Source organism: Perognathus longimembris, chromosome 1 (genome assembly GCF_023159225.1).
Source record: "Perognathus longimembris pacificus isolate PPM17 chromosome 1, ASM2315922v1, whole genome shotgun sequence".
In the NCBI taxonomy this organism is placed as follows: Eukaryota; Metazoa; Chordata; class Mammalia; order Rodentia; family Heteromyidae; genus Perognathus; species Perognathus longimembris.
This window is the reverse complement of record NC_063161.1, coordinates 7,183,485-7,206,727: the sequence shown is the minus strand read 5'-3', so window position 1 is coordinate 7,206,727 and position 23,243 is coordinate 7,183,485. Positions and strand designations below refer to the sequence as shown.

Here is a 23,243-nt window from a genome sequence, read left to right as displayed (position 1 = left end):
CATGCTAGGTATGACCACCAGACCCCATGATGAAACCCGGTTAAGGGCAGCAAAAGGAGATGAATTACATGGCTGCGGTGGGCCTTCAGCTGACTTTAGGGTCACGAGAGAGGAAGTTGGCCCGAATTGGGGGCCCGAGGGTGAGAACTGTATGAATAGCTAAAAGGGAGGAAGGTGACCAGGTTGACCGTTAACCCAGTCTCTGGAGGCCTAGTGGGTGGTTTAGCTGTTGACTGTTTTCTCCAAGATAATAGGAAGATATTGCCAGCCAGGCACCTGTAGATTGGGTTTATAATCCTACTCAGGAAGCTTATCAGAGAATCGTGGTGCAAAGCCAGTTGGGGCAGGAAGGGCCTGGGCTGGAAAGACTGGATTCCAGTTAGTCAGCAAAAAAGCCAGTAGAGCAGCTATGGCTCAAGTGATAGAGCACCAGACTTAAGCTCGTTTTAGTTTTTTGTTGTTTTTTTTCCCCCCTTTTAAGGAAAAACAGAGCCAGGTGCTGGTGGCTCATGGCCTGTAATCCTTACTGCTCAGGATGCTGAGATCTGAGGATCGCAGTTGGAAGCCAGCCCAGGCAGCAAAGTCCTTGAGACTCTTCAATAAACTAGCAAAAGTCAAACTGGAAGTGGACCTGTGGCTCGAGCAGTAGAGCGCTAGCCTTGAGTGAAAGAAGCTCAGGAATAACACCCAGGTTCCAAGTTCAGGCCCCAGGACAGGCAGAAAAAAAAAAATGGGGGCTAGATAACCGGAGCCATCTTGGCCACGTGGTGGATAGGGTATTGGGTTTGACTGGCACTATCTTGTCTTCATGGTGGAGGCAGGCAAGCCCCACCTCCCAGGTTATGGCTGTGCCTGAACTTCTAGACTCAGGTGGGGCTTGCAAATAGATGACTTGACCTGCCAGTCTTGGGTTGTGAACTCTCAAACTCCCGGTGATCCTACCCCCTGACCTGACCCTATTTAAGTCCAGACTAGCTCAGATGCCGTTAAGCCATGCCTTATGTCCTGTCTCTTCAGTCACCATGGCATCCCACTTCAGCTCTCCATTGCAACTGATCTGGCTTGTTGGTATTGTTTTTTCCGCTTTTTCGTTCCTCTCAGGCTCTCATTGTAATGCCCAAGTCGCGAGAAGACCACCAAGAAGACCACCGAGAGCCAGATGTTCCGAAATGCAAAAGCAAGGCTTTATTCAGGCGGGCCGTGGCTAGGGCCTTGTCCCTTACACCACGGACGCAGGGGAGATAGGGAGGAAGGTCCCCCCAGCCGGATTTTTACAGGACTTATATAAAGGTGAAAAGGTGAAAACTACAAAATTTGCAGCAACCAGGTGTTTGAGCAGAATTAGGGTACAGACAGAAGGCTGATTGGCTCTGAACTAGGGGCATTCTAGGGCGGGCAAAGGTTATCAAGGGAGTTTCCCGGCTGGCTGGGTTTTCACAAGCTGTCCTGCCAAATGGAGTGATTGGCAGTCTGGGTCTGTTTACAATGCCCTTTCATCCTACATTAGCATAGTCACTTCCCATGGCCAGGCACAGCACAGAGTGGAGCCCAACTTCAAGATAGCTTTGTTCAAGGGATTTACAAGTGTAGAGGGGAGTCTGACTTTAGGGTTGCTTTATCCAAGGACTTTACAAGCACTGAGGGGAGTGAGTCTGACTTCAGGGTTGCTAAGGAATTTGCAGCTCAACAGTTTCAGCACAAATAAGTCAGTTCGTGGATTTTATGTGCGCTCTGGGTCATTCATATTTTAATATAAACAACCAAATGGCTGCTGCCTCAAGATGGGGTCATTTTGGCTTTATGTCATGGTTCGGTTTTCTGGCAGTATTAAGTATATTCGTTGGGGGTGCAGGTCTTTGCGACAAAAGTCCACCGACATTCGCCAGCTTTCCAATTAAGACTCCCAGTTTGACCTTTCAAAATGTAGTTCCTAGGGCTGGGAATATGGCCTAGTGATAGAGTGCCTGCCTTGCAGTCGTGAAGCTCTCGGTTCAATTCCCCAGCACCACATATATAGAAAAAAGCCAGAAGTGGCACTGTGGCTAAGTGGTAGAGTCCTATCCTTGAGCAAAAAGAAGCCAGGGACAGTGCTAAGGCCCTGAGTCTAAGGCTCAGGACTGGCAAATAAATAAATAAAAATATATGCAGAGAGAGAGAAAGAGACAAAATGTGGTTTCTCTGTTTTCTCACAGTACAGCATAGTAACTTCATAGTAATTCTAGCTATTCTGGAAACACAAGTGAGAATGATAGTGCAAGGCCATTTTTTTTCCCCTGGGGGAAGTCCTATCTCAAAGACCCTAGTGGTACATGCCTGCCATCCTAGTACACTAAAAGGACTGTGGTAAGTGGCTGGTGCTGAGTAAAAATGGTAGACATCAAAAAAATAACAGTACTGGACATTATACTATCCCCTACCATCTGAACATGTCACTGGACCTTTTGGGCTCTGTCCCTGAGCTGCTTTTTGCTCAAGGCTAGCACTCTACCATTTGAGCCACTTCCAGCTTTTTCTGTGTATGTGGTACTGAGGAATCAAACCCAGGGCTACATGCATGCTAGGCAAGTACTGTCCCACTAAGCCACATTCCTATCCTGGACCTGCTCTTTGTAAAATGATGACCAACAAGATCTTTGTTCTTTACTGTTAGACTCCAGGAGATCTCCCTCCTTTCCCAGGTCATGACAACAAAAATGTCTCCAGCTACTGCCTGATGTCTCTGGAGACACCTCCCACATTTGTTCTTTCCACTGTCACGTTTTTCTGTGGTTTGTCTTCTGCAGACCTCTACCTGTGCCAACAATACCTTTGCCATTTTCATGTCTTCTGTGTTTTACAAAGCAGTAAAATTTGTATTGAAAACCCAGACAACTTGCAAACACAGAATTTTCTTTTTGTTCAGTTTTTTTTATTTTTCTTTTTGCCAGTCCTGGGGCTTAAACTCAGGGCCTGAGCACTGTCCCTGGCTTCTTTTTGCTCAAGGATAGGACTCTACCACTTGAGCCACAGCGCCACTTCTGGCTTTTTCTATATATGTGGTGCTGAGGAACTGAACCCAGGCAAGCACTGTACCACTAGGTCATATTCCCAGCCCCCTTTTTGTTCAGACTTTACACTCTTAACTTTCATTTCTAAACTATTTATACTGCAAGCCACCTAAGTTCTGCAATACAGTCTGAGTTTTTACCACTGCAATTTCGGTCAAGTTCACTTCACCAGGTGCTTTCCTGCTTGGCAAGTCTGAAAGTTTCCTGCTTTAAAAACTTCAGTGACTCCCAGAGACCTGGAGACTTAGCTTTAGCTCCACAGTGTGACATTGCAGCCCTCCTAAAATCTTGCCCCAACCTCTCTTCCCACTCTGCTTCAATAGCTTGCCTCCCTTCTCTATTCCTCACCCACACTTTTAAATTTTGCCAACTTCAGTGATTTTTGTGCATAAAAATAGATTTGACTTGGGGCTGGGGGTGGAGCTCAGTGCATGTGCAAGGCGGGCCCTGGGTTCAATCCCCAGCAGCCCCCACCACCATCACACACTGAACCAAGTCCCACGTCTGGCCTCTTGGAGCCTTAGCAGAGAAATCTGCGCTTTGGCACTGACAGGCAGTAATCACTTCCCACCTGAAAAGCAGATTCCTCCCCTCGACACACAGCATAGCACACAAACCCCAGAGAGAAGAAGTGCAGACTACACAGCTCACTGGGGGTAAAGAGACAGGGTGACTCACAAGCCTAGAGAACAGTATTAATATGTCTTAAAAGACTCAGAAGAAGGGATTATAATTAACAAGGTGTGACAAATTCCCCACACACACTCAAATGCTTGGCATTTATCTTTCGGAACACACAGGATAATACACCCACCCTGCCCTTTGCCTCAACAAATGGACTTTTCTAATTAGGGTGCAGCAAAAAATTCCAAATAGGATGCAGCAAAAGGAAATTTATTTCTTGTGCAAAATATAATAGTCTAGTTACCTTCTAAGTTGGGGGGGGGGGTTCTTAGTAGATGAAAGTTCTCTGGTTTGTTAAAAATAAATTCACAGATAGTGTTAAATGATGGGTATGAGGATGCAATATTTTTTTTTCTGATCAGAAAAGGTTTTTATTACAATGGATTTATTTTGTCCCCAGAAGAAAAACATAAAGAATTTACACACACTTAAAAAAAAATCTGTGAAACGAGATTATGTAGGAATGGCTAAAGGCTGATTCTGGCATAATTGAAAGTGGGTTTAAAATTAAATCATTCCTCTACACCTAACAGGAAAGTCATTTACCAGCCCCCTTTTAGGCAATGCAAATGAAGGAATTCCAAACATCTATAATAGGAAACTTTTCTCTTCCTTCCTCCGTGCCTTCATTTTCTTTTTCCAGTCCTGGGGCTTGAACTACTGGGCCTGGGCCCTGTCCTTGAGCTCCTTTTGCTCAAGGTTAATGCTCTACCACTTGAGCCACAGCGCCACTTCCAGCTTTTTCTGTTTGTTTTGTTTTCTTGCCAGTCCTGGGGCTTGGGACTCCTGGCCTGAGCACTGCCTGTGGCTTCTTTTTGCTCAAGGCTAGCACTTTACAACTTGAGCCACAGTGCCACTTCTGGCTTTTTCTATATATGTGGTGCTGAGGAACCAAACCCAGGGCTTCATGTATACAAGAGGAGCACTTTACTACTAGGCCATATTCCCAGCCCCTGCTTTAGGAGTCTCACAGCCTTTCCTGTCTGGGCTGACTCAAACCATGGGTTATTTTATTTTATTTATTTTTCCAAAGATTTCTTGAGATCAAGTAACTACATAAATTTCACAGTACTGTGGCGTAGTTATACTTAACTAAAGTCATAAACACATTTTAACCATCACAATGATAAGCATCATCATTCTAATCTACAAAGTTTATGAATTCTACGAACATTAACAATAAAACTATTTCTTACAGATCAGGTGATAAGGACGTCTTTCCTTTTGCTTGATATCAGCTGTTCTCTCTCTCTCCTTCCCTCCCTCCCATCACCACCCTTCAGTTGCTTAGTTTACTTTCGAGGACGGAGTTTTTTAAGAAGCCAGAAGAGAGATGGCTGCAGAAGGGACAGATGGAGACAGAGGCAATGAGGCAATGGTTTAATCTCTAATAAAAATTGATACAGCTTGCCTGGGAATGTGGCTTAGTGGTACAGTGTTTGCCTAGCACGCATGAAGCCCTGGGTTCCATTCCTCAGTACCACATTAACAGAAAAAAACAAAAACAGAAGGGGTGCTGTGGCTCCAAGTGGTGGAGCACTAGCCTTGAGTACTGAGAAGCTCAGGGACAGAGCCCAGGCCCTGAGTTCAAGTGCCAGGACTGGCAAAAGAAACAAACAAACATGATTCAGCTAGCACAGCTGGACACTGGTGGCTTATCCTGTAATCCTGTTTACTCAGGAAGCTGAGATCTGGAAGATCTCCAAATAGCCAAATAACCAGCAAGAGGCGGGTATGGCTCAAGTAGTAGAGCACTAGCCAAGCAAGCAAGCTAACTGAGTGCAAGACCCCAAACCCCAGAACTGCTACCAAAAAAAAAAAAAAAAAAAAAAATCAGTATAGCTGCCTCTAGTGCATAGTAGAGGAAGGTGCTTCTAAAATGCTCCAAGGTGCCAAGTTCCATCTCAAAATAGTAACACAGAAGTTCAGCCCAAGGCAGCCATTTCTGTCCACAGGGAAAACAGAGACATATTCTAGCACATAGTAAGATCGGAGTCTAACTTTTTTTTTTTTTTTAAACTTTTTTTTTTTTTTTTTTTTTTTGGCCAGTCCTGGGCCTTGGACTCAGGGCCTGAGCACTGTCCCTGGCTTCTTCCCGCTCAAGGCTAGCACTCTGCCACTTGAGCCACAGCGCCGCTTCTGGCCGTTTTCTGTATATGTGGTGCTGGGGAATCGAACCTAGGGCCTCGTGTATCCGAGGCAGGCACTCTTGCCACTAGGCTATATCCCCAGCCCTAACTTTTTTTTTTTTGACTGTGAAAACTGAAGTTAAAAAAAATTAATGGGGCTGGGAATATGGCCTAGTGGCAAGAGTGCTTGCTTTGTATACATGAAGCCCTGGGTTCAATTCCCCAGCACCACATATATAGAAGATGGCCACAAGTGGCACTGTGGCTCAAGTGGCAGAGTGCTAGCCTTGAGCAAAAAGAAGCCAGGGACAGTGCTCAGGCCCTGAGTCCAAAGCGCAGGACTGGCAAAAAATTAAAAAATAAAATGATTAATGTATTTATTGTCAAAGCAATGAACAGAGAGGGGTTGCAGTTTCATATGTAAGGCAATGAGTACATTTTTTTACCAAACTTGTTACCTCCTCCCTCATTTTTCTCCCACCTTCACGCCTCCCCAGCCCCCCCAAGTTGTACAGTCGGTTAATAGCATATTGTCTTCTAAGTGTTGCTGTTGCATTAGTTCACCATTTACCCTTTGTCTCTCCATTTTGATGTTTCCCTTCCTTTTCCTAGTTCTGGTAAACCTGATGTGACTGTAACTAATTTGGTACCCTGGGTATTGTATTTATGTTTAACTTTTCTTTAGATTCCTTGTTCCCTGATTTCCCATCTCCCCTTGCTCCCTGTTGCCCAGGCTGCAAGCCACATTCTAGACTGGTCCGGCTGTAGGAGCTCCCCCACAAGGGACTTCACTGGTGCCTCCTTGCTTGCTAGAAGGAAACACCTGACCACAGACTTAGACTGACCAAAGCAGTGACTAAGGCCATTTTAAAGGCAGCTTTCAGTCCTAGAGAAGTCATAATATTAACTTGAGGGCTGGGAATATGGCCTAGTAGCAAGAGTGCTTGCCTCATATACATGAAGCCCTGGGTTCGATTCCTCAGCACCACATATATAGAAAATGGCCAGAAGTGGCTCTGTGGCTCAAGTGGCAGAGTGCTAGCCTTGAGCAAAAAGAAGCTAGGGACTGTGCTCAGGCCCTGAGTTAAAGGCCCAGGACTGGGAAAAAAAAATTAACTTGAGAACTATGGGGTCACTGTGATCAGGGGCCATCTGCTCCATTCATGGAAGGCTCTTCGTGTGGGATGAGGCTCTAGGTGAAAGATGGGACCCACCTGAAGCGGGGAAATGTAGAGCCAGACTTTGAAGTCAGGCCCCAATTTACCACGCGAACCCCACTTTACCACGTAAACCTGAGATAAGCAGGCCCTGTGAGCAAACCCAGGACAAGCTTATTAGGGCCCAGCCGGTGGAGAACTCTAACTGCCCCTAGAATGCCTCGAGCCCTGAGCCAATCAGATTTGTACCCATAATCTTGCTTGCTTAAACACCTGATTGCTGTAACTTTGTCTTTTGCCTTTATCAGCTCTGTGTAATCGCAGCTGGGGGCTGGCTCCTAACCCCCACTGTGTTGGTGGGTAGGACAAGGCCCTGAGCCACTGCTCGCTTGAATAAAGTCTTGCCTTGCTATTGCATTTCGGAATGTCTGAGTCTCGGTGGTCTTCTTGGTGGTGGTCTCGCGACTTGGCACAACACCACCAAGGCTGTGTGATTATGACACTGGCACTGAGAGGCCCTGAAGGATACTGCCCTGACCAGCTGCTAGGCTCTGTTATTTGGTGGAGCTTCTCAGGAGGCTGAGATCTAATGATGGACATTTGAAGCAAGCCCAGGCAGGCAAGTCTGTGAGACTCTTGTAAGTAAACTGAGTCATGAGAGTATTAGAATAAAGAGGGCAAAAAGCAAACTCAGCAGACCAACAGACTTTTATTTTAGGGGTAAAGCCTGCAAGGGACTCCAGAGTCTTGCAGCCAGACTGGAGAAACAATGGCATGCCCTCTTACAATGGGGGTCTCTTTTTATTTCGTGGCAAGGGTCTGGGGTAGTTTGTCACAGAAGGAGGGGCAGGATGGGAACAGGGAAAGGGGCTCTTTGTGCAGAGATGTAATCTTGAGTTACAGGGAAGCATTTTCTGTTTGTTTCTTATAGCGCCTTTTTTTTTTTTTTTTTGCTGGTCCTGAGTCTTGAACTCAGGGCCTGGGCACTGTCCTTGGTGCCTCTTTGTCCTCAAGGCTACTGCTCTACTACTTGGGCACCACTTCTGGCTTTTTCTGAGTAGTTTATTGGAGATAAGAGTCTCTCACACTTTTCTGCCCAGGCTGGGGCTTGAAACCCGTCCTCAGATCTCAGCCTCTTGAGTAGGTAGGATTATGGGTATGAGCCACACAAGCCCAGCAGCACTGTTTTTAGCAGAGGAGTCAATAAAGGGTGTGATCCTCAGTTCATGGCTTATCCCTTTTACAGCTGCAGGGTGTATTTGGAGTAGGGCAGCTAGGGCAGTTCTGAGATATGGCTGTCAAGGGGAAAGGTGAATGTTTTAGTTTAAGTCATGTTCTATCAACTCTTCAATAAGCTACCAAAAAAGTCAGAAGTGCAGCTATGGCTTAAGAAGCCAGAAGAGAAATGGCTGCAAGAGAAATGGCTGGCTTCTCTTCTGGCTAGTGCAGCTATGCACTAGCACAAAAGGTAGGGGACAGCCTCCAGGTTCTGAGTTTAAACCCCAGAACACATACACACACACACACACACACACACACACACACACACACACACACACACACTCTTTTCAAACCCCAAGGACTAGCCAAAAAGACAAAACAAAAACCAAGAACAGAGGAATAGAAGCATTCTTGCTTTCCTTTTGGTAAACTGAAAAAGGAAGTCTGCCTTCCTTTGCTGGAGAGGAGGGAGTAGGTATATAGTCAAGTCAAGACCAATTCCTTAGAATTTGAGGAAGTGTTAGGAGTTTGATGGATTCCTTTGTGTTTCCTGGGTGGATATGGGGGTGTCAATCAGACGAGGACTGAGTAAGGTGTCAGAGGAAAGCTGACCATGTCCTGCCAAAGAACAGACAGGTAAAAAGGAAAACTGACCACAGACTACATAATTATGTTACAGCCAATTGTACTTTAGAACTATATGGACTTAGTTCCATAGTCTCTATTCATCTGCCATTTCTCGCTCTATAGGTTAGTTACCCACAGTCAAATGCAATCTAAAAATGTTAAATGGAAAATTCCAGAAACAAACAATCCGTAAGTCTTACTATTTTTAATTTAGTTTAAAATTAAATTGTTATGTTGCCAGGCTAGTCTCAAACTGGTGGGCTCAAAGTAAACCTCCCACCTCAGCTCCAGAGTAGCTGGGACTATGTGTATCACCATGCTGGACTGAACAATTTATGTGTTTTAGATTGTGCAATGTTCTGAGTAGCATAATGAGATCTTGCACCATTCTGCTCATTCCTCCCCTCAGATGTAATCATTCCCCTGTCCAGCGGATCCACTGTATATGCTACCTACCTGCTAGCTACTCAGCATCCATCTGTTATCACTTGCCATGGTATCTTAGTGCTTGGAGTCATAGTTCAATATTGTAGTGTTTATTTATTTACTTCTTTAGAGACAGAATCTTGCTATGTAGCCCAAACTAGCTTTGAACTTGTTTAAGTACTGAGGTTTGAACTTAGGGCTCTGTGCTTGCTATGCAGACTCTTTACTGTTGAACTAAGCCTTCCGGTCTGTTTTTTGCTGGTAGGTTTTGAGATAGACCCTTGCCTCCTACCTGGGTACACACCTGGACCTAGATCCTATCTTCCTGTCATTGCTGGGGTCACAGGCACAGATTACTCCATGTCATTTCCCTCTGTTGCAATGGAATCTCAAAATTTTCTGGCTGGATGCCAGTGGCTCACACCTGCAATTCTAGCTACTCAAAAGGCTGAGAACTGAGGATCATGGTTTAAATCTGTGAGAATCTTATCTCCAATTAACCACTAAAAAGCTGGAAGTGGAGCAGTGACTAAAGTGGTAGAGCACAATAGCTCACGAAAACCATAGGGTGATCAACACCAAGGTGGTCCTGAGGCTGAGGACTGGAATGAGAGGACAGCTTGGGCTGTGGCCTTTATTGGCATTGCTGAGGGAAAGACAAGGCAGGTAGGATAGGACAGGGTAACCAGGTGAGGATTGGCCAGTTGGAATAATTTCTTGGGGCTCTAAATGAGAAGACTGGTTCCTTTTGCCTGGCACCAGTGCCCAGGGATGGCAAATGAGTAATGCCGTCTAAGATACAGGAATAGGTAGAGGTCAGGCTGTAGAGTGGTTAGTTTGCATATCGAAGGCATGCCCCTTGCTGCAGGCCTTGCTGAATTGTCTCTCCTCCATGCCCATCGGCCTTTTATAGCCCTTCAGGGTCTCAAATGATCTGCCTTTGGTTCCCTAAGAATTGCCTAGCCCAGGAAGGGCCAGAGGGGCATCGGCCCCAGGTAGAAGATTTCTTTGAGGTTGTCAAAATATATTAATACATAGAAAAAAAAACCAACTTTCCATACTTTACCACTAGGCCATATTCCCAGCCCCAGTATTTTATTTTTTTAAACATTTTCATAATCCCTTTTGAAAATTATACTTTATTTTTAACAATCAGATAAAACAAGTTTCTTGTACATATTTCTAAAATTACTCTTCAGAAATTTTACATTTAAGTTAATATTAGTGTTTAGTAAAAAATATTTTGAATTCTCTACCTAAAACTTAAAATATAAAAATCACATTCCCTTTTTTACCTCAGGCTGAAAATCTTCCTAAGGGAACATATATGTATCAAAAATGCATTTTTCTTTTTCTTTTTGGTCTTTTGAGGCAGGGTCTCACTATACAGCCTGGGCCGGTCCCAAACTTAAGATTCTCTTTCCTTAGCCTCCCAAGTGCTGGGATTATAAGCTTGTGCCACCATGCTTGGCTCAGAATGTACTTCAAATGTACTTTCAATTTTTGAAAAAGTCAAATGACTTAAATTTTGGCTTTATCTGGCATTTCTTGTCTGTTGCTCTAAGAGTGAATATGCAGTTGGGTGTGTACATAGAGTTTTTGGTGTCCTACATATTCGCTACTCAAACATCACTGTCTCTGCAAGGCAGTGGTGCCGCAGCCCAGCAAGGTATTAGAAGGGAAGTCTGGAGGACCCTGGGACCTTTGTAAGCTTCAGGACATTCTGTTCACTTAGTGGCTTACTTTAAGAAGCAAAAGGAAAGGAATCAAGTACCCCTTCCTCAAATTTCTGATAGGCAAATGTGTATGTAATTCAAGAATATGCATATATATTCTTGAATTGACATTCAATGTCTAGTTATATATCAGGAACTTTTAAGATAAATATAAGATTTAAATCTCTTTTGCTGACTTTCCATTAATAACATGTGAAAAAAACAAACTCTTTTTTTTAAGATGTAAAATTCAAGATTGCTTTTCCATTTCTTCAGCTCCTAATAAGCACTGAGAAGCAATTTGCATCAATTTGCCACCTACTCCTTGGCATCCCCAATTCCTCCAGCAGTTATTGCGAAGGTGGCTTCATTTTCAGGCATCTCAGGGCTAACAGAATACAAGGGAACAGAAGTTTATAAAAAGCTCTATTTCTATAAATACTATATTCATGTCACAGGCAACATGCTCAATCAGTCTGAGTCTCCAAGGACATCGCAGACTTAGTGCAGCTAAATGTGGACTACAGAATTTGCCTGCAAGTTTTATGTATAAGGCTCTGGATATCAAGAAAAATTACCCCAAGCTTGGAACTAGGCAAGAAGGATAACTTAACCTACCCCTTAGGATAGAGTCATGCCCTCGGACTTCCAGAACTGCAAGTTAATTAACCTCTTTTTTTAGAAATACCCAGCCTTAGTTATTTTGTTAGGGTAATGAAAAAAGAGATTCATTTTCCATGATTACAGACCAAAATAGTTGATCTCACAGTTCATGTTCTTAACCATATTGCTCCTCATAGTATTCTTTTTGTTTGTTTATTGTTGTTTTGTTAGAAGATTAAAGATTAGGCAGCATACTTCCTGTGCATAAGGGTACTATTCTCTTAGGAAACAGCAGAGGGGTCTCAGGATAGCAACGGAGGATAGGTAAAGTAGGCCTTGCTACACTAAAACTGGAGGTGAGTAAGTAGATCTAAGTGGAATTATGAAATAATTTAGTAGCTTTAATGGAAACGATACTACCAGCTACTTAGAAATGGCAAAAAGTAAAATGAAAACTCTCTCTAGAGATAGTTAAGGAACTGAAAGAGAGGAAACCCATACAAAGTATTTGTAAAGTTAAACAGGGCTTTTATCTTTGCTTATTTTAAAAAACAGACTTAGAAGTAATTGCTTCAGAAAATTTGACCAGGAGTATGATTTTTCACTTTCTGGGAGTTATTTAAACTTTTTTCTTTGAATTCAATAGAGGTGGTGGTGGTGGTGGTGGTGGTGGTGTGTGTGTGTGTGTGTATGCACACAGATGTGCCTGGGCACTGTCCCTGAGCTGCTTTCGCTCAAGGCTAGTGCTCTACCACTTGAACCACACAGTGCACTTCTGGCCTTTTCTTTTTATGGGATACTGAGGACTCAAATCCAGGGCTTCATGCACTAGGCAAGCACTCTACCACTAAGCCAAGCCACATTCCCAGCCCCAATTCTTTGTAATTTTTAATGTGATATATTAAAAAATATGACAATGGGGTTTGAATTTCAGTCCTTAAACTTGCAAGGCAGGACTCTACCAAACTGAACAATACCCCAGCTCTCATAATTCTTTTTTTTTTTTTTTGCCAGACCTAGGGCTTGAACTCAGGGTCTGAGCACTGTCCATGGCTTCTTTCGCTCAAGGCTAGCACTTAAGCCACAGCGCCACTTCTGGCTTTTTCTTTAAATGTGGCGCTGAGGAATAGGAACCCTGGCTTCATGCATGCTAAGCAAGTACTCTGCCACTAGGCCACATTCCTAGCCTTCATAATTATTTTATTTTTTTGTCAGTCATGGGGCTTGAACTCCTGTTATGTCACTGAACTCTTTTGCTTGAAGCTAGTGCTCTACTACTTTGACCACAGTTCTACTTCTAGTTTTCTGGTGGTTAATTGGAGTAAGAGTCTCATAGACTTTCCTGCCAGAGCTGGCTTTGAACTGTGATCCTCAGATCTCAGCCTCCTGAGTAGCTAGGATTACAGACATGAGCCTTAGTTGTACAGCACCCTCATCATTCTTGATTAAGTAATGTAAAGGGCTGGGAATATGGCCTAATGGCAATAGTGCTTGCCTTGTATTCATGAAGCCCAGGGTTCGATTCCCCAGCACCACATATATAGAAAATGGCCAAAAGTGGCGCTGTGGCTCAAGTGGCAGAGTGCTAGCTTTGAGCAAAAAGAAGCCAGGGACAGTGCTCAGGCCCTGAGTCCAAGGCCCAGGACTGGCAAACACACACACACACAAAACTTTTTTTTAAGTAATGTAAAAAAAATGAGCTATAAAAGGCATCATATTCAATGTAGACTGAATTGTAAGGGATAGGCAAAGGTTTCCAAAGAAAGACATGTTTTTTGTTTTATTATTATTTTTCTTTGATCCATTTGTGTATATGTGTGTGTTTGTATTTATGCATACATGCATGTATGGATGTATTTAAAGGGTCTCACTATGTAGCTTAGGTTAGCCTCACTTGCAATCCTGTCTCAGGAGTGTTAGGATTGCAGGTGTGCACTACCATATCTGGTTTAAGGAAATGATGTTTAAATTGAAGCCTGAAAAGCATTAAGATGAAAAAGAGGAAAAGGAAAATATACTCCCTTACTTTGCACTTCCTTAGCATCTAATACCTTTCTGTTGGAACTGATGTGATTTAATTATCTAGCTTCACTGTATGGAAAAGACAGAGACCAGCAATATGTTACTACAGAATCCCTGAACCTCTAGTACCTAGCACACACTAAGAACATCCCAATCAATTGCTTAGCTTTTGAGAAGGAACTTCCAAAAGAGTTTCTGCCAGTGGAATAATTATAGCTTCATAGGAGGCAATTCTGTTTAAAACCATATGTACAAGAATCCAATAAAGAAAAAGAAAGACTTACCTGTCATAAATCTTAGCAATTCTCAGTTCTCCTCTTCCCTTCCGCAAGCTTATTCTTGTTGTTGAAGCATGAGCCAGAATGTGGCCTCCAATGGGTTTTTTTGGGTCTGCCTGGAAGCTGAATTGGTAAAATGCCTTTTCAGGTTTCATCATAAGGACTGTATGTTGCAATTTTTCACTGTCAAGACAACCTTTCTATGGAGGATGGTGGGGAATGGAGTAGGTATATATAAGTAGGTAAGTTTCTCCATAAACTGTGAGGGGATGGGTTTGGAGCTACTATATAACCACTCCATTCCCATTTAGTTCAGGCTTCTGAGCTTCCTGGAATAAATAGTTTTGATTTTTTTTTTTTTGCCAGTCTGGGGGCTTGGGACTCAGGGCCTGAGCACCGTCCCTGGCTTCTTTTTGCTCTTCTTTTCCTCTTGAGCCACAGCACCACTCCCATCTTTTTCTGTTCATGTGGTGCTGAGGAATTGGACCCAAGTCTTCATGCATGCTAGGCAAGTACTCTACTACTAAGCCACATTCCCAGCCTTTGACTTTTTAAAAACAAATTATGAGCTGGGTGCTGGTGGCTCACACCTATAATCATAGTTATTCAGGAGGCTGAGATCTGAGGATCATGGTTCAAAGACAGCCAAAGCAAAAGTCCATGAGATTCTTACCTCCAATTGACCACCAGAAAACCAGAAGTGGCACTGTGTCTCAAAGTGGTAGAGTGCTGGCCTTGAGCAAAAGAGCTCAGGGAAAGCACCCAGGCCCTGAGCTCAAGCCCCATGACTGACCAAAAAAAAAAAAAAAAGTATTATTTAAAAAGCACAGATAAAACATTATTCATCGTTTCAGGATAACGTAGGGCCAAGACATTTTCTTCTTTATAACATACAGACTGAGCCAGGCATGGGTGGCTTATGCTTGTAATCCTAGCTACTCAGATCAGGAGATCTGATCAGGATTTTGGTTTAAAGCCGCCCAGGCAGGAAAGTCCATGAGACTCTGTTTATTTGTTTTGTTTTTGTTACCAGTCCTGGGGCATGGACTCAGGGCCTGAGCACTGTCCCTGGCTTCTTTTTGCTCAAGGCTAGCACTCTACCTCTTGAGTTACAGTGCCACTTCTGGCTTTTTTCTATATATGTGGTGCTGAGGAATCGAACCCAGGGCTTCATGTATACGAGGCGAGCACTTTACCACTAGGCCATATTCCCAGCCCTCCATGAGACTCTTATCTCCAATTAAGTACAAAAATCTGGAATTGGCACTGTGACTCACATTATCCTTGAGCCTAAAAACTCAGGGACAGCACCCAGGCCCTGAGTTCAAGCCCTAGGCATGTGAGAGAGAGCACATGCACACACATGGGCGTGAATACACCCCCCCCCCGCCACCAAAACATACAAAGATTGGATTTATTTATATTCATTCATCAGAAATATTAATGTTCTATTATGTGACATGATATTCTAATATAATGACTAAGAATTATTCAGTCCTTCTCCATAATGGAGATTATATTTTTATACCTATGAGAGCCTCAATATATTGTTAAACTAAATGATTCAAATTCAACAATCACTCTTTCAGTGAGATGTAGACCAAAAAACTTTTCTTAAAGTGTCCTTGAACTTCTTGAGTATTCTAGCAGTTAAAAACCAAGTATTGAGGTGATGTACAAGAAGGTATAATAGCACGCTGAAATCTTTTAGAGGGCTTTAATTTACTTCTATTTCTGACCAAGTTAAAACGGCACCAGAAAGCCACCCACATCCTTCCGGTAGCCTATTCTTCCATTTTCCTTTTTTTTTTTTTTTATTAATGTTCCTTCTCTTTTCCTCTGCTCCCTTTCTCAAGAGACTGAGTAGAGGAGGAAAGAGGTAATGGGGATAGATATTAGGAATGAAGAGAGAATTATTCCTTTCTCCCACTCTAGGTGAACAGGTTATGGAATTGTTATCATTGAGGGTAGGACCTAGAACATCTGGGCCTTTCAACTTTGAATGAGGATGCTGGGGTCATGAAATACAGGGCTATGGGATAGGATAGGATGGATGAGTTATTAGAGGAAAGGAGCACCAACATTGGAGTCAAAGATACCTGAGTTAAATCTTGACTCCTCTGTTTTTTAATTCTATGACTGGGCAAGCAGTAAGTACTCTAAACCTTTCTACTTTTTTTTTTCTAGTCATGGGGCTTGAACTCAGGGCCTGAGCACTGTCCCTGGCTTCTTTTTGCTCAAGGCTAGCACTCTGCCACTTGAGCCACAGCGCCACTTCTGGCTTTTTCTGTTTCTGTGGTGCTGGGGAATCAAACCCAGGGCTTCATGTATATGAGGCAAGCACTCTTGCCACTAGGCCATATTCCCAGCCCCTCTACTTTCGTTAATTAGAAATACTCATAATACTTGCTCAAGTTCTGGTCAGAGTGTAGACTCTGAGGGCCAGAGCATGGGTGTGGGCAAGTCTGAGGGACAACAGGCACTGCTGGTGCTTTTCCCTTGTAAGGGGTAAGTCTTTTTTGAGAAGGGGGTCTATTGAGAGAAAAGTGAATGAACTAAAATAAGGGAGGGAGGGTGCTCTGAGATTAGGAAGACAAGGGGAGTAGAATACTGCCAGGGAGAATTCTGGAAAAAAGATATTTATTTTAAAGATTTTTTAATAAGTTTTGTTAAGGGGCTGGGGATATGGCTTAGTGGCAAGAGAGCTTGCCTCGTATACATGAGGCCCTGGGTTCGATTCCCCAGCACCACATATACAGAAAATGGCCAGAAGTGGCACTGTGGCTCAAGTGGTAGAGTGCTAGCCTTGAGCAAAAGGAACCCAGGGACAGTGCTCAGGCCCTGAGTCCAAGGCCCAGGGCTGGCCAAAAAAAAAAAAAAAAGAAGTTTTGTTAAGTAATACTACTATTCTGTCTGCTCCAAAAAAAGCAAAAACAAACAAACAAATACCACCCCCCCCCCAAAAAAACCCTACAATACCCAACTCCTCTATTTTTTGGGGGGGATCATGGAGCTTGAACTCAGAATATGGGCGCTGTCCCTGAGCTCTTTCACTCAAGGCTAGCGCTCTACCACTTTGAGCCACAGTGCCACTTCTAGTTTTCTGGTGGCCAATTGGAGACAAGAGTCTCACGTACTTTCCTGCCTGGGCTGGCTTTGAACTGAGATCCTCAGGTCTCAGCCTCTTGAGTAGCTAGGATTACAGAAGAGCCGCCAGCAACTTCTATTCTTTTTTCAACATTTGAAGATGGAATTTTGGTTTTATGAGATTGGCTTCATAGTAAGCACAGGAAGGCAGTAGGAGGCTGAGATAAGATGATGCATAAAAGCATCTGGTATCTGGAAAGTAATCAATAAATCTGAGTGCTATTAATTTTGGGTGATTCAACTAGTCTAAATGCCTTGCACAAGGTCACTGGATTAATGGTTTTTTTTCCCCTCTAAATATATTGCCTCTTAACTTATGTTAATGAAATTAGTAGGTGACAACCTTAGAGAATAAACTGACTGTACATTTATAAGACTGCAAATATTCTGACTTTTGTTTTAGGAAAACATATACAACGGATGTAGCCATGGTGGCCATGTTCACTGCTCATGGCATTGTTTGCTCTGGTGTGTGTCAGGCTGGTTCTTTGACTTGCTATCTCCAGGCCTCATCAGCTGGATCTTTCCTGTATTTGTAGCTTCATCTGGGAGCTGCTTCTCTGCTGTATCATATGACAATTCCTCGCCTCTATAATTTTGTTCCCTTTTAATACGATGTTCTGTCAAGTGTAATGCACGTGATTATAAGCCTCAATTATTGTCAATGTTCTTGGGGACTCATACCAATTACAGTGATATTTCTCTGACAGGCCCTAGGCAAGATGCAGCTTGGAGTTCCTCAACACTGAGAAACAAAGACATTTTCTTTTCTTTCCTTTTTTTCCCTTTCTTTTCTCTCTCTCTCTCTTTCTCTCTCTCTCTCTTTCTTTCTTTCTCTCTCTCTCCTCTCTTTCTTTCTCTCTCTTTTTCTCTCTTTTTTCCCAGTCCTGGGGCTTGGACTCAGGGCCTGAGCACTGTCCCTGGCTTCTTTTGCTCAAGGCTAGCACTCTACCTCTTGAGCACAGTGCCACTTGCAGCTTTTTCTGTTTATGTGGTGCAGAGGAATCGAACCTAGGGCTTCATGCCTGGTAGGCAAGCACTCTACTGCTAAGCCACATTCCCAGACACAAAGATATTTTCTTTATGGGAGATTTTCTAATAGCATTTAGAATTCTTTAGTTTAAAACTGTCCTTTTTCTGTTTAGATGTGGTAATTGTTGTTCTTTACATGAAGACATGTATTTAATCTGTACTGTTATAATTTAATATACTTCAGAACATACTAATTATAGTGAACCTTGTTTCCTTACAAGTTGGCTATGTGGAAGAAATGTTTCATGGCAGACTTACCCAGCAAAAATACAAGCCTTTGTTACCTTCTCTGGCTCTCTACTTAGTTTTCTTCCCCTTTCCCCTCTCTACTTAGATCTCCTCCCCTTTCCCTTTCTCTCTGCAATTATTTCCTTTTTGCCATGTCTCGATTTCTCCTTTCATTGTCTTACGGGAGAAAAGTCAAAATGGTTTTACCCTTTGAAACTTTCTACAAATATAAGAAAAAGAACCCCTGTCTGACCTAATTTTCACTGATTTCTTTTGCCTTGTAACTCTAGAGTGACAGTTTTGGCCTCTTCAATGTTCCCTCCCTACACCTGAAGAAAGAACATTGCTCTTTAGCTTGTACTGTTTTATTTAAATGCAACCCACTTCCTCCCTCTGAGCCAATGAGTCATTTTCTCTTTTTAAAGCAAGACTTAAAATCTTCCATTTTCTCTTGTTTAAAATTATTCTCTGTGAAGTACTTCATGTACTGTCTATGAAAGACAGCCCATAAGATAGAAGACTGCCTTAGTACTCAAGGACTACACTAGAGATCATATGTGATATACTAAGACTTTGAATGTTAAGTTGAATTGTTCAATTGATACCATTTATATTCCTTCCTTTGGAAGCAAGGTTTTGTTTCTTTTGTTCTTCAGTGAATTTCCAAAATCTCATTACATAGTAGATTCTCATGAAATATTTGCTGAACTAATGATGACTGATTCTCTACTCAATCTCTTTTTTTTTTGAATGGAGACTGAACCAAGACCTCACACATAGTAAGCACAGACCTTAATACTGAACTATACCCTCAGTCCTCCTGCTCAATGTTTCTAACTTCCTTAATACCAATTATGTAGTTATAATTTTTCACACTGAATTCTCTGGTAATTATATAGAAAATACTCATAAAAGGCAGCAGAAAGTGAGCAATACCATACTGCAGAACATGTAGAAGTACTGTTAGGGGAAATCAAGGAAGAGCCTAAATTTAATTCATCACAATTTAAATAATTTATACTAGCACTATTCTAGCATATATGTCTATACTGTTTATCTACCAATACACTCTACTTCCCTTTTTTGTTGTTGGTCCTGAGGCTTGAACTCAGGGCCTGGGCTCTGTCCCTGAGCCCTTTTTGCTCAAAGTTAGTGGTCTACCACTTTGAGCCACAGCTCCACTTCTAATTTTCTGGTGAATAACTGGAGATAAGAGTCTCATGGATAACAAACAGTACAAGAAATGTATCCATTGCCTAACGTATGAAACTGTAACCGCTCTGTACATCAGTTTGATAATAAAAATTTGGAAAAAAAAAAAGAGTCTCATGGAGGGATGGGAATATGGCCTAGTTGCAAGAGTGCTTGCCTCGTATACATGAAGCCCTGGGTTCGATTCCTCAGAACCACATTAACTGAAAAGGCCAGAAGTGGTACTGTGGCTCAAGTGGCAGAGTGCTAGCCTTGAGCAAAAAGAAGCCAGGGACAGTGCTCAGGCCCTGAATCCAAGGCCCAGGGCTGGCAAAAAAAAAAAAAAAAAGTCTCATGGACTTTCCTTCAGGCTGGCTTTGAACTGTGATCACCAGATCTCAACCTTTTTTTTTTGAGCTGGTACAATGGGCTATGCCTGTTATCATAGCTATGATAGGTAGCCCAAAATAGGTAGATCATGATCCACACATGTGACCAAGCAGGAACTAAGATCCTACCTTAAAATAAACTAGAGAGAAAAAGGGCTGGAGGCATGGTTCAATCTTACAGCATTTGCCTAGCAAGCGCAAGAACCTAAGTCCAAACCCAAGTACTGTCAAAAAAAGAAAGAAAAACAACTCTTACATGGTTCATATAAAGTACAATATAGGCTGGGAGTGTATCTTAGTGGAAGACTGCTTGCCTAGCATGCAGGAAGCCCTGGGATTGATTCCTCAGTACCACATATGCAGAAAAAGCCAGAAGTGGTGGCACTAGCCTGAGCAAAGTGGTAGAGCACTAGCCTTGAGCAAAACAGCCTCAAGGGCAGTGCCCAGGCCCTGAGTTCAAGCCCCACAATCAACAAGAAAAGCCATTATCACAAGCTCAGATTTATTTGATTTGTTATTTGGTTCCATAATGCTCAATATTTTTGAATGGACCTTCCTTTGAAATTTCTGCTTTTCTTGTCCTATTTTAACTTTGCATGACGTTCACTTCCTGGCCATCTTTCAAGAAGAACCACTGTAGTACACAAATGTTTCAACAAATTCTAAATATGCCTTGTGTACACTGAAATTCTGTATAATTTCAAGCAGTAGACTTTCTCTAAACCTCTTTTAAGTGTATCTAACATATATCTTATAGAAAACCTGAATTTTTGTTTTAAGACTAGCAGCTTATTAGTGTGATATAAACCATCCATGTATCTGGAATATGTTTCAACTTCTCTAGGATCTCTTCTTTTTTTTTAGCCAGTCCTGGGGCTTGAACTTAGGGCCTGAGCACTGTCCCTGGCTTCTTTTTGCTCAAGGCTAGCACTCTACCACTTGAGCCACAGTGCCACTTCTGGCTTTTTCTATATATGTGATGCTGAGGAATCGAACCCAGGGCTTCATGTATACGAGGCAAGCACTCTACCCACTAGCCCATATTCCCATGCCAACTCTAGGATCTATTTCTTATTTTCTTCTAAGATCCCTATAATATTTAAACCAAAATGGGTAAACTATTGCTTTCTTTTTTTAAAATAAGGAACTAAAAGTGAATTCTGGGTAATATTTGCAATCATGAAATATGCACTGTGAAATAGTTATTTGTGACATATCTGTGTCCACAACAAGGCTAATTATTATTAATGTTATTATTAATTGATATAGGGTCTCACTATATATATAGCAGGCTAGCCTCAAACTCTTGATTATCCTTCCTCTACCTTCTTAAGCACTAGGATTACAGGTGAGCGCCACCCATGCCTGGTAAGGCTGATTATTTTGAAATTATTTTATTCTACAGTCTAATCCTCTTGATTTTAGCTTCTGTAAAATACAGATGCAGAATATTGGGGCTTACGTCATAGTTGCTCCCGGATCAGCAGTCATTTGATTGGTCACAAAAACAGCCACGTTATATTCTGCATCAAGAAAAAAAGTCAAGAAGGTAAGGGGACAATAAAATATAAAAGTTCATTGTTTAGATTTCAGAATTTAGTTTTCTATACTAAGTGTGAGGGAAGAATCTTGTTCATGTAACTGGAGATGGAAAGAGTAATAGAAACACAAAAGAAAAGGTGGCAAGATAAGCTGTTAGAACAGAAAAATGCATCGGCTAAGTGCACTGAGAAGAAAATTTCATAAACTTTATCCTTTATCATGATGTGAATCTTTCTTTAGAAATATTGCATCATGAATTTATTTGTTTATTTGTTTTTAAGCCAGTCCTAGGGTATGGACTCAGGGCCTGAGCACTGTCCCTGGCTTCTTTTTGCTCAAGGCTAGCACTCTACCTCTTGAGGTACAGTGCCACTTCCGGCTTTTTTCTATATATGTGGTGCTGAGGAATCGAACCCAGGGCCTCATGTATATGAGGCGAGCACTTTACCACTAGGTCATATTCCCAGCCCTCATGAATTTATTAACATGATCAAATTCCTATTTTGCATTGAGAATGGAAATTAATATATTTAAACTTATTATTTATATCAAAAATCAGTATTTTTAGTTAAGTTATATCCCCAAATACCTTATGACATTATTCTGAGCAAATATGCAAAGCACACTTAGCAAACAGTCATAGATACTATTCGGATACTGCCATTTTATTTGAGAGATCTACCTTCTGAGATTTTTTGGAGACGTGACAACATCTGAGCCAATTTTTGCTGCCGTTCAGCCAACTCCCCACGACCACTGAAATCCACTCGAAAAAGTGCCATGATTGAATCAATTATCTGTACAGGATCAATATAAAAAACAAATATGTACTTGGAAATGGAAGATAGAGGTCCATTTAAGTATCAACAGGAAAAAAAAATATGCTAAGGAGCTCTGCGAGTGAGCAGTATCAAAAGCTTGTACCAGTAGCTTGAAAATGCCAGCTTCTTCATGGAACTTTGCTGCTACATAATCAAGTAGCTCCATCTGATGTTCACCTAGTGGGAAATGCACTGAGAAATTATAAAAGCTAGAAGAAGTACTTGAAAACTAGACCCCCCAAAAGTGTCTTTGGTTTCTATTGATTATAAGATCAGATATTCTGCCTTAGTATATATGGCAAATACTACCCTATTCATAAAGATAGCTTGGAGGGAAAGAGATAGTTCAGTGGTAGAGCACATAAGCAGTATGTGTAAGGACCTAGGCTCAATTTTTGATACCACAGGAAAGAAAAACAGTATTATTCATTTTAAAGACAAAGGATAAAAAATAATTTGAGAGCATTTCAGTGCCTAAAGTCTTAACATATGACAAAATATGTGGAGTGAAAGAAAGTAAAATAAAGAAAAACACTTTAAAAAGTTAAAACAAACAACCCCTCTCTTATTCTATCAAATAGTCATTATACTGTCAATCTTACAATCACCCAAGCATCCAATTGCATGGGGCTCTTACTGGTGTATGCACGTGCATAAAGTACGTTGTCCAGTACTGCATCATGGTCTACATTGAATCGATCAGCAATGTCCCGAAGGCGATCTGGACGGCTGGGATGTGCCAGGATTAAGGATCCAATATATCAACTCCAAAAAGAGTTTCAACAACTATGAAGTATACCTTACATAAGTAAAGTAACAAAGAGGCAAACAGGTATTCTGGAAGATGCTAATAATCACTTTGTCTGTACCAGATAGTAATTAACTAATTGCGTGTGTGTGTGCCAGTCCTGGAGCCTGAACTATGGGCCTGGGCACTATCTCTTAGCTTTTTCACTAAAGCAGGCACTCTACCACTTGAGCCAC

General features: G+C 42.1%; 1 protein-coding gene across 2 annotated transcripts in view; it reads right to left on the bottom strand.

Annotated features, from left to right (window-relative positions):
- Positions 1–11,042: 11,042 nt before the first annotated feature.
- The window catches only part of Dmc1 (DNA meiotic recombinase 1), a 39,891-nt gene continuing 27,690 nt past the window's right edge, over positions 11,043–23,243 (bottom strand). The window contains exons 8-13 of one of the 2 annotated variants that reach the window (XM_048355445.1): positions 22,897–22,988; positions 22,363–22,436; positions 22,121–22,235; positions 21,359–21,419; positions 13,916–14,032; positions 11,043–11,394 (exon numbers count right to left, since the gene is read on the bottom strand). In XM_048355445.1, coding sequence (XP_048211402.1) covers positions 11,325–11,394; positions 13,916–14,032; positions 21,359–21,419; positions 22,121–22,235; positions 22,363–22,436; positions 22,897–22,988 — 529 coding nt within the window. In that variant the 3' untranslated portion in view covers positions 11,043–11,324. The remainder of the gene's footprint in view (positions 11,395–13,915; positions 14,033–21,358; positions 21,420–22,120; positions 22,236–22,362; positions 22,437–22,896; positions 22,989–23,243) is intronic. The other variant, XM_048355449.1, reaches the window with a different exon arrangement.